At 34.7% G+C, this 11948-nt stretch overlaps 1 protein-coding gene across 1 annotated transcript; it reads left to right on the forward strand.

Moving 5' to 3' along the window:
- The first annotated feature begins 371 nt into the window (after positions 1–371).
- LOC136233039 (metalloendoproteinase 3-MMP-like) lies at positions 372–1684 on the forward strand. The gene is made up of 2 exons (XM_066022571.1): positions 372–770; positions 980–1684. Exons 1-2 carry the CDS (start codon positions 380–382, stop codon positions 1549–1551), a joined length of 963 nt encoding a protein of 320 aa, XP_065878643.1. The 5' UTR covers positions 372–379; the 3' UTR covers positions 1552–1684.
- The last annotated feature ends 10264 nt before the right edge of the window (positions 1685–11948 follow it).

Genomic DNA, 11948 nt, shown 5'->3' on the forward strand with positions numbered 1-11948 from the left:
GAGATGGTTAACATGACACTATGTTGAACAACATTTATTCGGTCTGCATGCTTAAGTTTCGATCAATTATTAAAATATAAATCTGATTAATTTCCGATTAATCCTTAACCGTCCTATTAGTATGTAGTACGACATTTGCTATTGGCTCATTAATACATAAATAAGTGAAATTGATTATAAAATAAGTCTATAAGAATCTTGATTGAGTCCCTCATTCACATTAGCAAGTCTACCAAACGTGTACTAGGGTTCATAATTGGTCTTCATGCTCATTTCTTGTTTATTTCCATACTTAAAACAAAATTTACTTAAGAAAAAAACTCTATAAATAGTCTTCAGGATTAATCAAAGTAACCAAACCAAGTGCTTAACAAAAGCAATGGCATCTAAAGCTTTTTCCTTATCTTCATTTGCTTTGATTCTTCTGATCTTCATATCCCTAGATTGCAACACAGCTTTAGCAAACTCAAAGCACCATAAGAAATCATCAGCATCAGCATTTGATTTCCTAAAACATCTCCAAGGATGTCATAAGGGAGATAAGGTGAAACAAGTTCATGATTTGAAAAACTACCTTCAACATTTTGGTTACTTAACCTATCAAAACAAGTCTCTTGGTAGTAATGATGATGATTTTGACGATGAATTAGAGTCTGCAATCAAAACCTACCAGCTGAATTACCATTTGAAGACCACCGGAACATTAGACTCAGAAACGGTGTCTCAGATGATGGTGCCTAGATGCGGAGTAGCAGATAAAGGGCGGCCCGGTCGCATTACGCGTCCCCGCTGAGCGAGGGTCCGGGGAGGGGTCCCACCACAAGGGTGTATTGGGGGCAAGCCTTCCCTTGCCAATTTAATTGGCAAGAGGCCGCTCCTAAGACTCGAACCCGTGACCTCTGGTCACACGGCAACAACGTTTTACCGTTGCGCCAAGGCTCGCCCTCTATGATGGTGGTGCCTAGATGCGGAGTAGCAGATATAATAAACAAAAGAACAAGGATGGAATCCGGGAAGAAGAGGCATCATCATAACTCAACATCAAAATTCCATACAGTATCTCACTATGCTTTCTTCCCAGGAAACCCTAAATGGTCAGCAAATAAGTATCATCTGAGATACGGGTTTCTTCCAAGAACACGAGTAGAAGCAATGGAAGCAGTAGGGAGAGCATTCAGAACATGGGAAGCTAACACACATTTCAGTTTTGAGAGAGTAGAAGATTATAGAAGTGGAGATATCACTGTGGGTTTTCACAGTGGAAATCATGGAGATGGGGCGGCTTTTGATGGTAATGGAGGAGTTTTAGCTCATGCATTTGCACCAGAAGATGGAAGATTTCATTATGATGGAGATGAGAATTGGTCAGTAGGTGCAAGACAAGGTTCTTTTGATTTAGAGACAGTAGCAGTTCATGAAATTGGACATCTTCTTGGACTTGGACATAGCTCTGTTAAAGCTGCTATTATGTATCCTTCTATTGCTTCTGGATTCACAAAGGGTTTACATTCTGATGATATCCAGGGCATCAGGGCTCTCTATAACCGTTGATTCATTTCCTATCTCAATAACTTTTTGTTGTAGACTTTCACTTTTGGAATATTTACATTTGAACCATTTTATGTAATTCGCAGATATTCAATGCATTAATAAGAATAATTACATTCAAGAACAACAAAATTTCAAAGGCTATTGCGAGTCCATGAATAAAAATGATTGAAAATTAAGCTGATTAATATTTGGTCTGCAACAAAAAGAAAAAGGAAACTTTTAGATACTCTACTAATAATCTCTACCAATCAATTCATGCCATATATATATTTTTTCTATTACATCAATCATCTTCTATGTAGTGGTAAACAATATAATTTTTATAGGTCGGATGCATTACGTACTCCCGTAGTATTGTAAAATTTCTCCCAAAAAAGATATAGTTAGTCCATTTCAACATTTGGCTTCATATGATTGTCATAATATGCTCTTAGTCCAAGTCTAAATATTGGCTTTGGAAACTTCATGCATCTTTTTTCTTTGCTTTGAGGCAATTTCTTAGAGATAATTAATAGACAAATTAAGGTTGGATTGAATAGTTAAGGGTTTCAAGTCGCTTAACCTAGACCTTGAGAGTTTAGCCTAGGTAGAAAGCTTTAAATGAGAGATTTAAATCGACTACAGAGTGCGTGACGAGTCTCGAACCGAGAAATCAGACAAAATATATTAAAAAAAGATAATTAACATGATTTTTTTTTCTTTTTGGATTGAATGATTTTTCACTTAATGAGGATAATTTGATACTCTTTGGATGAATCATAAAGTTTATTCTGTATACTTAAGCTGGAAATAGTGCAATTTCTTCGTTTTGATAAGTTCTTTTTCATACTTCTCATAATAATTATTCAATTTTTCAAATATTCAATAGCTTTGTAAATCTACAAGAAAAATTAGTATCAACGGAAAATTTTGTCGGTGACATGATATATTTTAATATACTACGAATGTCGGAAAATTCCATTGTAATACTTATCATGGACGGAATTCAACAGATTCATATATGTCGGAAATAACCTCCTAGGTAAGTGGGTGCGACAATTTTTTACCAACATAAGCAATCACGATACAATTTTCAGTCAGTAAATTGTGTTGGAAATTCAGACTATGTTTAATAGCAACTTGCATCGGAAATTCCAACAATCACCAATCCATATACATCCATATACGTTGGTGGTCTATCTTTTAAAATATTATTATTTAATAATTTACAAACATAAATTACGTCAAAAATTGCATTGTAATTATCAATTATTTTCAAAATAGTTTTTATATTTTATTTTTATTCAGAAGGGAACTCATATCAATGTTTTTATTATTATTATTATTATTATTATTATTATATTGTGTTTTTATTAAGTTTTTTTACCTTTGTTTCTGTTGTATGAACAAATTGCCCATCCACCTGTCACTTGCTCAATCCGCTGCTAAAATCTCTGTTAAATTTTCTGCCCAAACCTCATGACCATACACCTCTTCCACCACTTATCTCTTTAGGGGCATGGTGAATATGATTAGGCTATGATACCAACTGAACAGACTTTGTTCGGATAGTTGAATCACTCACTATTACCGATGAAAACCTTCAAAATTCGATAAAGAATTTTGGAGAACAGACTTTGTTCGGATAGTTGAATCACTCACTATTACCGATGAAAACCTTCAAAATTCGACAAAGAATTTTGGATAATAAAACTCAAATTCTTATTAATGATAAACTGTCTGATATATCCCGAAAATATGCTTTAAACAGATAACTCTTAACCCTAAGTAAAAGGAAAGAAAATAAAAATATTACAAAAAATACCCTAAAAACTGTAAATTAGGCTTTTGAGAACCTATATGAATGAATTAGGATCCGAAAAAGTGAAAATCCGAAAGTCACAAATTCATCATTAAATTATACGTCATATTTATCTAAAAACTTGAATGTTATCTCCTCCATTCCATTAGTTAGACTTTAACGAAAATCAAGACGAACCAAACTCACAACAAAATGATGATCATCATAACAATACTTGGACAAGAAGTAGAAGTATTTCATATAAAATGTTTGAATTTCTTAATACATAAATTTTTAAAAGGGTTAAGGTACTAAAATAGGTGTAAGGTTTTTTAGAAAGTATCAATTTAGACTCCATGTACAAGCACCAATATAAGCTTAACGTTTAAAAAATGGTATCAACGTGTCATTCACATTACTTCGTTAAGATCTTTCCATTGTACATGGGGGAGAGAAACCAGAACTTAACCGATTAATATGAATGGCATGTCACATTTCGAGCCTAAATTGGTACTCTTTTTTAAACGTTAAACCTGCATTAGTATTATTTTGTAAGTAGAACCTAAATTGATACTTCCCCAAAAAAGATTAGGCCTATTTTGACCTTATCCCTTTTCAAAATATGCATTAGATAGAAACACTTGTATGATTGACCATTTAATTTGCTATTTAAACCAGCAGAAAGCTTATTGCAGGACATTGCCCTAATAAATTTATCCTTCCAGCTTATCTCATTATCAATCTCCTAGTTAATTAATGTTCTTAATTGCTACACGTCAAAATATCAAAGTTGGAAGAAGGTGGGATTTTGTTATTTTTTTAACTTTTCCCTTATATATGTTACTTTAGAAATAATGGATCACGCATGACTCAGAATGCTGTTAGACTACCTCGTCGATCAAACGTGTATTACAGTCGACAATTGGTCTGCATACGAATTTCTAGTTTATTTCAATGGAGCACATCACCCACAAATTGTTATCTATCAGAAACACACAGTGCTCCTTCAATGGCGTTCCCTCTATCTTCATTTACTATCATGATTCTTATCCTTACTTCCCTTGTTTTAGCAGACACAAAACACGATTACAAAAACACATCACCATTTGATTTCCTAAAAAATCTCCAAGGATGCCATAAGGGTGAAAATGTACAAGGCATTCTAGACATCAAGAAGTTGTTGGATCAAATAAATAAACTTTCAGAGGTAGAATTGCTGGAAGAAATTCTCTTCTCATTCTCTTGCCTTACTATTTGTATTGATAGGTATTTATAGATTACAAACATAACTCTTAGTAAACCACATTAACTCACTATAAATACAGATACAGACACAGGTACAGAAATGACTCTTGGATAATCCATTGAACCAAATTAGAGACTATTAATTACAAGTTTATTATTTCAACACACCCCCTTAAACTTATAATTTTTTTATCCCTTAGTAACACCAAGAATAGCTCTCAATCTGCTGAAATCTTCCAACTTCAAAGCTTTATTAAAAATATCAGCAACTTGATCTTTGGATGGTACATGCTTGAGTTGAATTTCTTTCCTTCCAATGCATTCTCTAATAAAGTGATACTTGGTGTCAATGTGTTTGCTTCTATCATAAAAGATCGGATTTTTAGCCAACGCAATAGCTGACTTATTATCAACAAAAACATCAGTTGCTCCATCTAGAGCAAACTTTAAACTTTTTAACATCCGTCTCAACCATATTGCATGACAAACACAAGAAGCTGCTGCAACATACTCTGCTTCACATGTTGAAAGTGTAACAATTGCTTGTTTTTTAGAACTCCAAGCAACAGTTCCCATAAAAAACACAAAACCAGTTGTGCTTTTTCTATCATCAACATCTCCTCCCCAATCACTATCACTGAATCCATACAATCTGAAATTGTTCTGGGAAGAGTAAAATAAACCATAATCCAGTGTACCTTTGATGTATCGAAGTATTCGTTTTGTTGCCTCCATATGAGTTAAAGTTGGAACCTCCATGTAACGACTAATGAGTCCAACTCCATATAAGATATCTGGCCTTGTACATGTCAAAAATCTCAGCCTTCCAACCAACCTTCTAAACAAAGTTGGATTCACCTTTTCTTCATCATCATGCTTTGACAACTTATTTCGACAATCCACTAGCGTAGAAGCTGAATTGCATTTATCCATCTTGAATTCTTTTAAAATAGCTTCTGCATATGACTTCTGAGACAAAAAGACACCTTCATCACTTTGCTTAACTTCAATGCCCAAATAATATGACATCAGCCCCAAATCCGTCATCTCATAATTATTTGTCATCAACTTCTTAAATTCTTCAATCATCTTTTGATCAGATCCTGTGAAAATTAAATCATCAACATACAAGCATACATACATTATTTTTCCATCCTCATTCTCCTTGATATACAAAGCATGCTCATATGGACATCTTGTGAAGCCATTCTTCTGGAAATAGTCATCGATGCAAGAATACTAAGCCCTTGGAGCTTGCTTAAGGCCATACAAAGCCTTTTTTAACTTCAACACTTTATCTTCTTGCCCTTTCACAGTATAACCCAATGGTTGATTGACATAAACTTCTTCTTCAAGAGTTCCATTTAAGAATGCTGATTTGACATCCATTTGGTGAATTTTCCATCCTTGTTGAGCTGCCAAAGAAATAACTAATCGAATTGTCTCAATTCGAGCCACCGGAGCAAAAACTTCTTCATAATCAATTCCGGCCTTTTGAGAAAAACCTTTTGCAACAAGGCGAGCTTTATACTTCTCCACTTTTCCTTTGGCATTTTTCTTTATTTTGAAAATCCACTTCACTGCTACAGCTTTTTTTCCCTTTGGCAGTGTTGCCAATTCCCAAGTGTCGTTCTTCTTTATGGAATTTATTTCTTCATCCATTGCTTATCTCCATTTCTTTTCCTGAACAGCTTCTTCAAATTATACAGGTTCTGTATCAGCAAACAAACAGAATAAAGTAGCGTTATCTACTTCTTCAGTTTCTGCATAAATCTCACTCAAGCTTCTCATTCGAGGCTGCCTCTCTGATGAACTTTCTGGGGATGAGTCTGTCACATTTGTCTGAGATGTGGAAGGTGAGTTTGGTGGTGTGATAATTACATCTTCATTTTGACCTGCAAAATCATCATCATATACAGGAAGAAAATCATAATTTTCATCTTCTGGAATCTTCCAATTCCAAGAGCTTTCTTCTTGAAATTCTGCATCTCTGCTTATCACAACTTTTCCATTCCGGGGATTATAAAATTTATAACCTTTGGAATTTTTTGCATAGCCAATAAACACCATCTTCTCACTTTTATCATCCAATTTGCTTCTCAATTCGTCAGCAACATGAACATAACCAAGACAACCAAATACTTTTACATGAGAAATATTTGGTTTCTTTCCACACTATGCTTCATTGGGGGTCTTTTGCAAAAGCTTCTTTGAAGGACTTCTATTATTCAAATAGACTGCACATGTTACTGCTTCTGCCCAAAATTCTTTTGGCATACCTTTGCACTTTATCATGCTTCGGGTCATGTTAAGAATGGTTCTATTTTTCCGTTCCACAACACCATTTTGTTGAGGAGATCTTGAAACAGTAAGCAATCGACGAACACCATTATAATCACAGAACTGATTGAATTTCTCAGATGTGAATTCTCCTCCTCGATCAGTTCGCAATGCTTGAATCTTCAAACTGCTTTCATTCTCAACTAGTGCTTTAAATTTTTTAAACACTTCAAATGCTTCAGATTTTGCCTTCAAAAAATAAACCCATGTTTTCCGAGTATAATCATCAATAAATAATAAGAAATACCGGCTTCCTCCATGTGAACTCGGATTAATGGGACCACAAATATCTGCATGAACCAATTCAAGTGGGTTTGATGTGCTTGACAAAGACTCCTTTGGAAAACTCCTTCTGAATTGCTTCCCGTACATACACCCTTCACAAATCTGATTGGGATGATTTATGGAAGGTAATCCATACACCATTTGTTGCTTGCACATTTGCTCCAGTCCACCAAAATTCAAGTGACCCATTCTGAGATGCCACAGCCATGCAGAATCTGATGAGGCTTTCAAACACATAGGACGATCACTGCTGATTTTTAATTTGAACATCTTGTTTGCAGACATAGGAACTTTTGCAATCATTTTTTTTCTTTCCATCTTTCATAACCAGCCCATTCCTGTTCATCTCCACTTCATAACCTTTCTCCAAAAGTTGTCCAATACTCAAAATATTGGATTTCAAAGCTGGAACATAATAAACATGAGAAATAAATTGATGATCTCCATTCTTCAGTTTGATAAGAATGTCACCACTTCCCACAACTGGAACTTTTGTTTTGTCACCGAAAGAAATACTTCCTTTCTTAGATTCATCAAGCTTATAAAAAAGTTCTTTATTTCCCGTCATATGATTGCTTGCTCCCGAGTCTAGATACCAAGACTCCTTGCTCCTTGCTTCATCTTCGCTACATGTCAGTAACAAAGTTGATTCTTCATCTTCCTCATCGGCAAAATTGGCCTGTTCGTCTTTAAAAGGTTCAGATTTACACTCAGCAGCATAATGCCCAAATTCTTGACAATTGTAACATTGCACACGAGATTTATCACGACCATGCCAATTATTTCCACGGCCTTGGAAATTGTTGCCTCTACCACGTCCTCTTGCATTCCATTGCTGATTATTTGTGGCTTCATTATTGTGGAAATTTCTGCCACCTCTACCTCTTCCATTATATCCACGATTCCAGCCACGGCCACGGCCTCTACCTCTTGATCTTCCTCTTCCTCTTCCTCTTCCATATCCACCTACAAATTGTTTCTTTTCTTCTTTATCGTTCAAATCAAGTTTCGCTTGCAACACCTGAGCCACCGGTTCTTCTCTATTTTTTAATCTCTCCTCATGGGCTTGTAACGAACCCAAGAGTTGATCTACAGACATAGTGTCCATATCTTTTGATTCTTCAATGGCAGTCACCACGTAATCAAATTTCTGAGTCAAAAAATGAAGGATTTTTTCTATCACAAGAACATCCTCCATTTTTTCTCTATATCTCTTCAACTGATTGACAATTACCAAAGTTCTATTAAAGAACTCATCAATTTTCTCTGACTCTTTCATCTTGAGTTTCTCATACTCACTTCTCAAGGTTTGCAAACGCACCTTCACTACTTTATCTTTCCCCTTAAAGGAATTTTCAAGAATCTCCCATGCCTCCTTCGCTGTTGTTGCAATCGAAATTTTCACGAACATATTCTCATCCAGACACATGTGGATTAGAGAGAGTGCTTGTTGGTCTTTCTTCCTTTTCACTTTTTGAGCATTCGTCAATTCCTCCTCATTCTCTGGCTGCTCATATCCAGTTTCTACCATTTCCCATACATCTTGGGAACCCAACAAAGCCTTCATTCTAATGCACCAATTATCATAGTTTTCCTTTGATAATTGTGGATATTTGTATGGGATCATTCCATTCATCATTGTAGAGAATTTTTGCTGGCTCTGATACCAATTTGTTGGATCAAATAAATAAACTTTCAGAGGTACAGAGGAAGAGTAGAATTGCTGGAAGAAATTCTCTTCTGATTCTCTTGCCTTACTACTTTGTATTGATAGGTATTTATAGATTACAAACATGACTCTTAGTAAACCACATTAACTCACTATAAATACAGATACAGACACAGGTACAGAAATGACTCTTGGATAATCCATTGAACCAAATTAGAGACTATTAATTACAAGTTTATTATTTCAACAGAAGTACCTTCAACATTTTGGTTACTTAAACTATCAAAAACACTCTCTTATTAACCATTTCGACGACGAATTAGAATCCGCAATCAAAACCTACCAACTCAATTACCACTTAAACCCCACCGGAATCCTAGATTCCGAAACAGTCTCTCAGATGAGGAGGCCTAGGTGCGGAGTAGCAGATATCATCAATGGAAAAACAAGAATAAAATCTAAACTCAATATAGTATCTCACTATGCATTCTTCCCTGGAAATCCGAAATGGCCAGCAAATAAGTATCATTTAACGTACGCATTTCGTCCTGGAACACGAGAAGATGCAGTGGGAGCAGTAAAGAGAGCATTCAAGACATGGGAAGTTAACACAAAGTTATTCAGCTTTGAAATGATAGAAGATTACATGAATTCGGATATAATAGTGGGGTTTTATAGAGGTGAACATGGGGATGGTGCAGCTTTTGATGGGCTAGGAGGGAGTGTGGCTCATGCATTTGTACCACCATATGGTATGTTTCCTTATGATGCAGATGAGATATGGTCTGTTGAAGCAAAAGAAGGTGCTATGCATTTGGAGAGTGTGGCATTGCATGAAATTGGGCATTTTCTTGGACTTGCTCATAGTTTTGTGCAAGATGCTGTTATGTTTCCTACTATTCTTCCTGGACAAATTAAGGGTTTGAAGGATGATGATATTCAAGGAATCAAGGCCTTGTACAACCTTTGATTTCTTAACTTAGACTTTACTATATATATTATTGTTTGAATAATTATATATTAGTCGTTCATTTCCATGCATTGCATGTTTGTTTTTCTCCTTTGATCTGCTAATATATATAGCCTGCAATACTTTGTTATTTTCAAGATTGTCAAAACTTATTACAGGTAATGAATCAACTAAAATATATGGTAACACGAATAGTCTCGTTTTAACTGGTATGCAACACTATTTTGATTGCTGGGTGTAATACTATGGCAGTATGTTAAAATTTCTCATTAATTATAATACAAATCCCAATTGTTAAAAAAGTATATTTATAAATAATTATTATCTTATATCTGTATGGAGAAAACAAAAATGTATTCCGCTAAAATGGAATTGAAAATTTGTTATAATAGCACATACTAGTTTATTTTTTAATGATTGTCTTTCAACAACAATAGCAAAATAAGAGATCTCCAAAATTTATTTCGCAACTCCTTTTGATTTGTTTGATTTGCAAACTTGCAAACAAGGATTTATGATTTGTGAGTAAATTTTTAGGTCAAAAAAAAGAATTGTGGGGTGATGAGAGAATCTTGATATGAGCAGCGGAAAATTCACACGAGAAGCTAATTTCTTTTATTTTTATTTTATCTCCCTTTTTTTTACTTTCATCAACGAAAAAACAGATCTGGCGACTTTTCGAAAATGGGATCTTACGATATCATGTGATTTGGGTTTGGGTTCAAATGGGACTAACGTCCATTTCTGAAGAGTAATGAGAGTCATCATCACTAGATTTTTTTCCACTATATACCAAAAAAATAATCGATATGTTCAACACCGCAATGGGACTACCATACTCTGTAGTGAAAGAGCATTTCAATCTACTTTATCATAATCCAGAATATCTTAAATATTGCTTAATCGGTTCATTTCATGAGTTCTACTTAACTTCCACCATTAAATAATAACTGTGATGCTAACACGATATATAAATAATTATATTTATTTTGAGAAATCGGGATTTTCTCCTATTTCCGGGTTTGTTCAGATATTTGTACAACTATAACCATAAAATATACAAGTGAATGACAACTGATAATATAAATAAAAATGTATGATGAATGATGAATGAAATATATTCATGAAAAAAATTCGATTAATGAAAAATAATGTTAACTTTCAAATGAGAAAATTGTTGAAACACCTTTCCACAAGATTTTGATTTGACAAAATCATCCATGATTAAGAGGATATTAAATTTAAATGCTTTGATTTAATTGTACTAATGTGTTTGTTCAATATTGAGTGCAAAAATATATATATAAAGTTAGACAGGACAAAAGTCAGCATAAGCCAACCTGAGTGGAACGGAACTCAGCATAAAAGAATAGAAGTTGAGTGGAGTGGAACTCAGCATTAGAAGCTTCCTTCTAAGTTGCCAGAACGAAGCTGACTAAATTAGAAGACTCCTTCAGAATTGAATAAACAGAACGGAGCTGACTAAGAAGGAACTCAGCATGGAAGTTGAACATTCGAAGATAACGAATGAAGCTGAGTGACAGTCAGGACATCATGAAGGATCCGTTCACTAAAGGACAAAGTCTGCCAATCTTCTGCACCAATAATTGAAGTCTCGAAAATACACAGAAGACTAATTCCAAGAAACATGGGACAATGGATTATTGGTAAAAGACAACTGCCACAAAAAGACAAGTCTGTAGGAAGAAGACAAGGCTGACACCTAAAGAAATCAGATGACAGGATTGGCCTGCAAAACTGAAGCTGACCAGAAGCTGTCTGCTAAAAGAGCCGTTTTGGAATCAACGGACACACCAAAATCAAACGGTCTAATTTCCAGAATTCATCTATAAAATGGACAAGGATTTCACTTGGACATTTGCCGAATTACAAAAAAGAAAAATCCAAGAGAGAAATCTTCAAAGCACTCAAATACAAAGATCTTACACCAAATCTTCTATTCTTTGTGTAAATGCTAGAGTGATTCTGTGTAATCTTCTAAAGTGTTCTTTACTGAAAAGAGAACAAGTGTTTTATCAATTGTTATATTGAGAGTGTATGCTGAGTGCTTGGTTGTAAGCATTCAGTGGTAGAAAAATCTAAGTGCT

Source organism: Euphorbia lathyris, chromosome 6 (assembly GCF_963576675.1).
Source record: "Euphorbia lathyris chromosome 6, ddEupLath1.1, whole genome shotgun sequence".
NCBI classification, from domain to species: Eukaryota; Viridiplantae; Streptophyta; class Magnoliopsida; order Malpighiales; family Euphorbiaceae; genus Euphorbia; species Euphorbia lathyris.

Bases quoted from the DNA above. Each gene is read 5' to 3' on its own strand.
- LOC136233039 (XM_066022571.1), top strand. From the start codon at position 380: ATGGCATCTAAAGCTTTTTCCTTATCTTCATTTGCTTTGATTCTTCTG. The intron at 771-979 runs GTCGCATTACGC...GCGGAGTAGCAG, and splicing joins AGCAGATAAAGGGCGGCCCG to ATATAATAAACAAAAGAACA.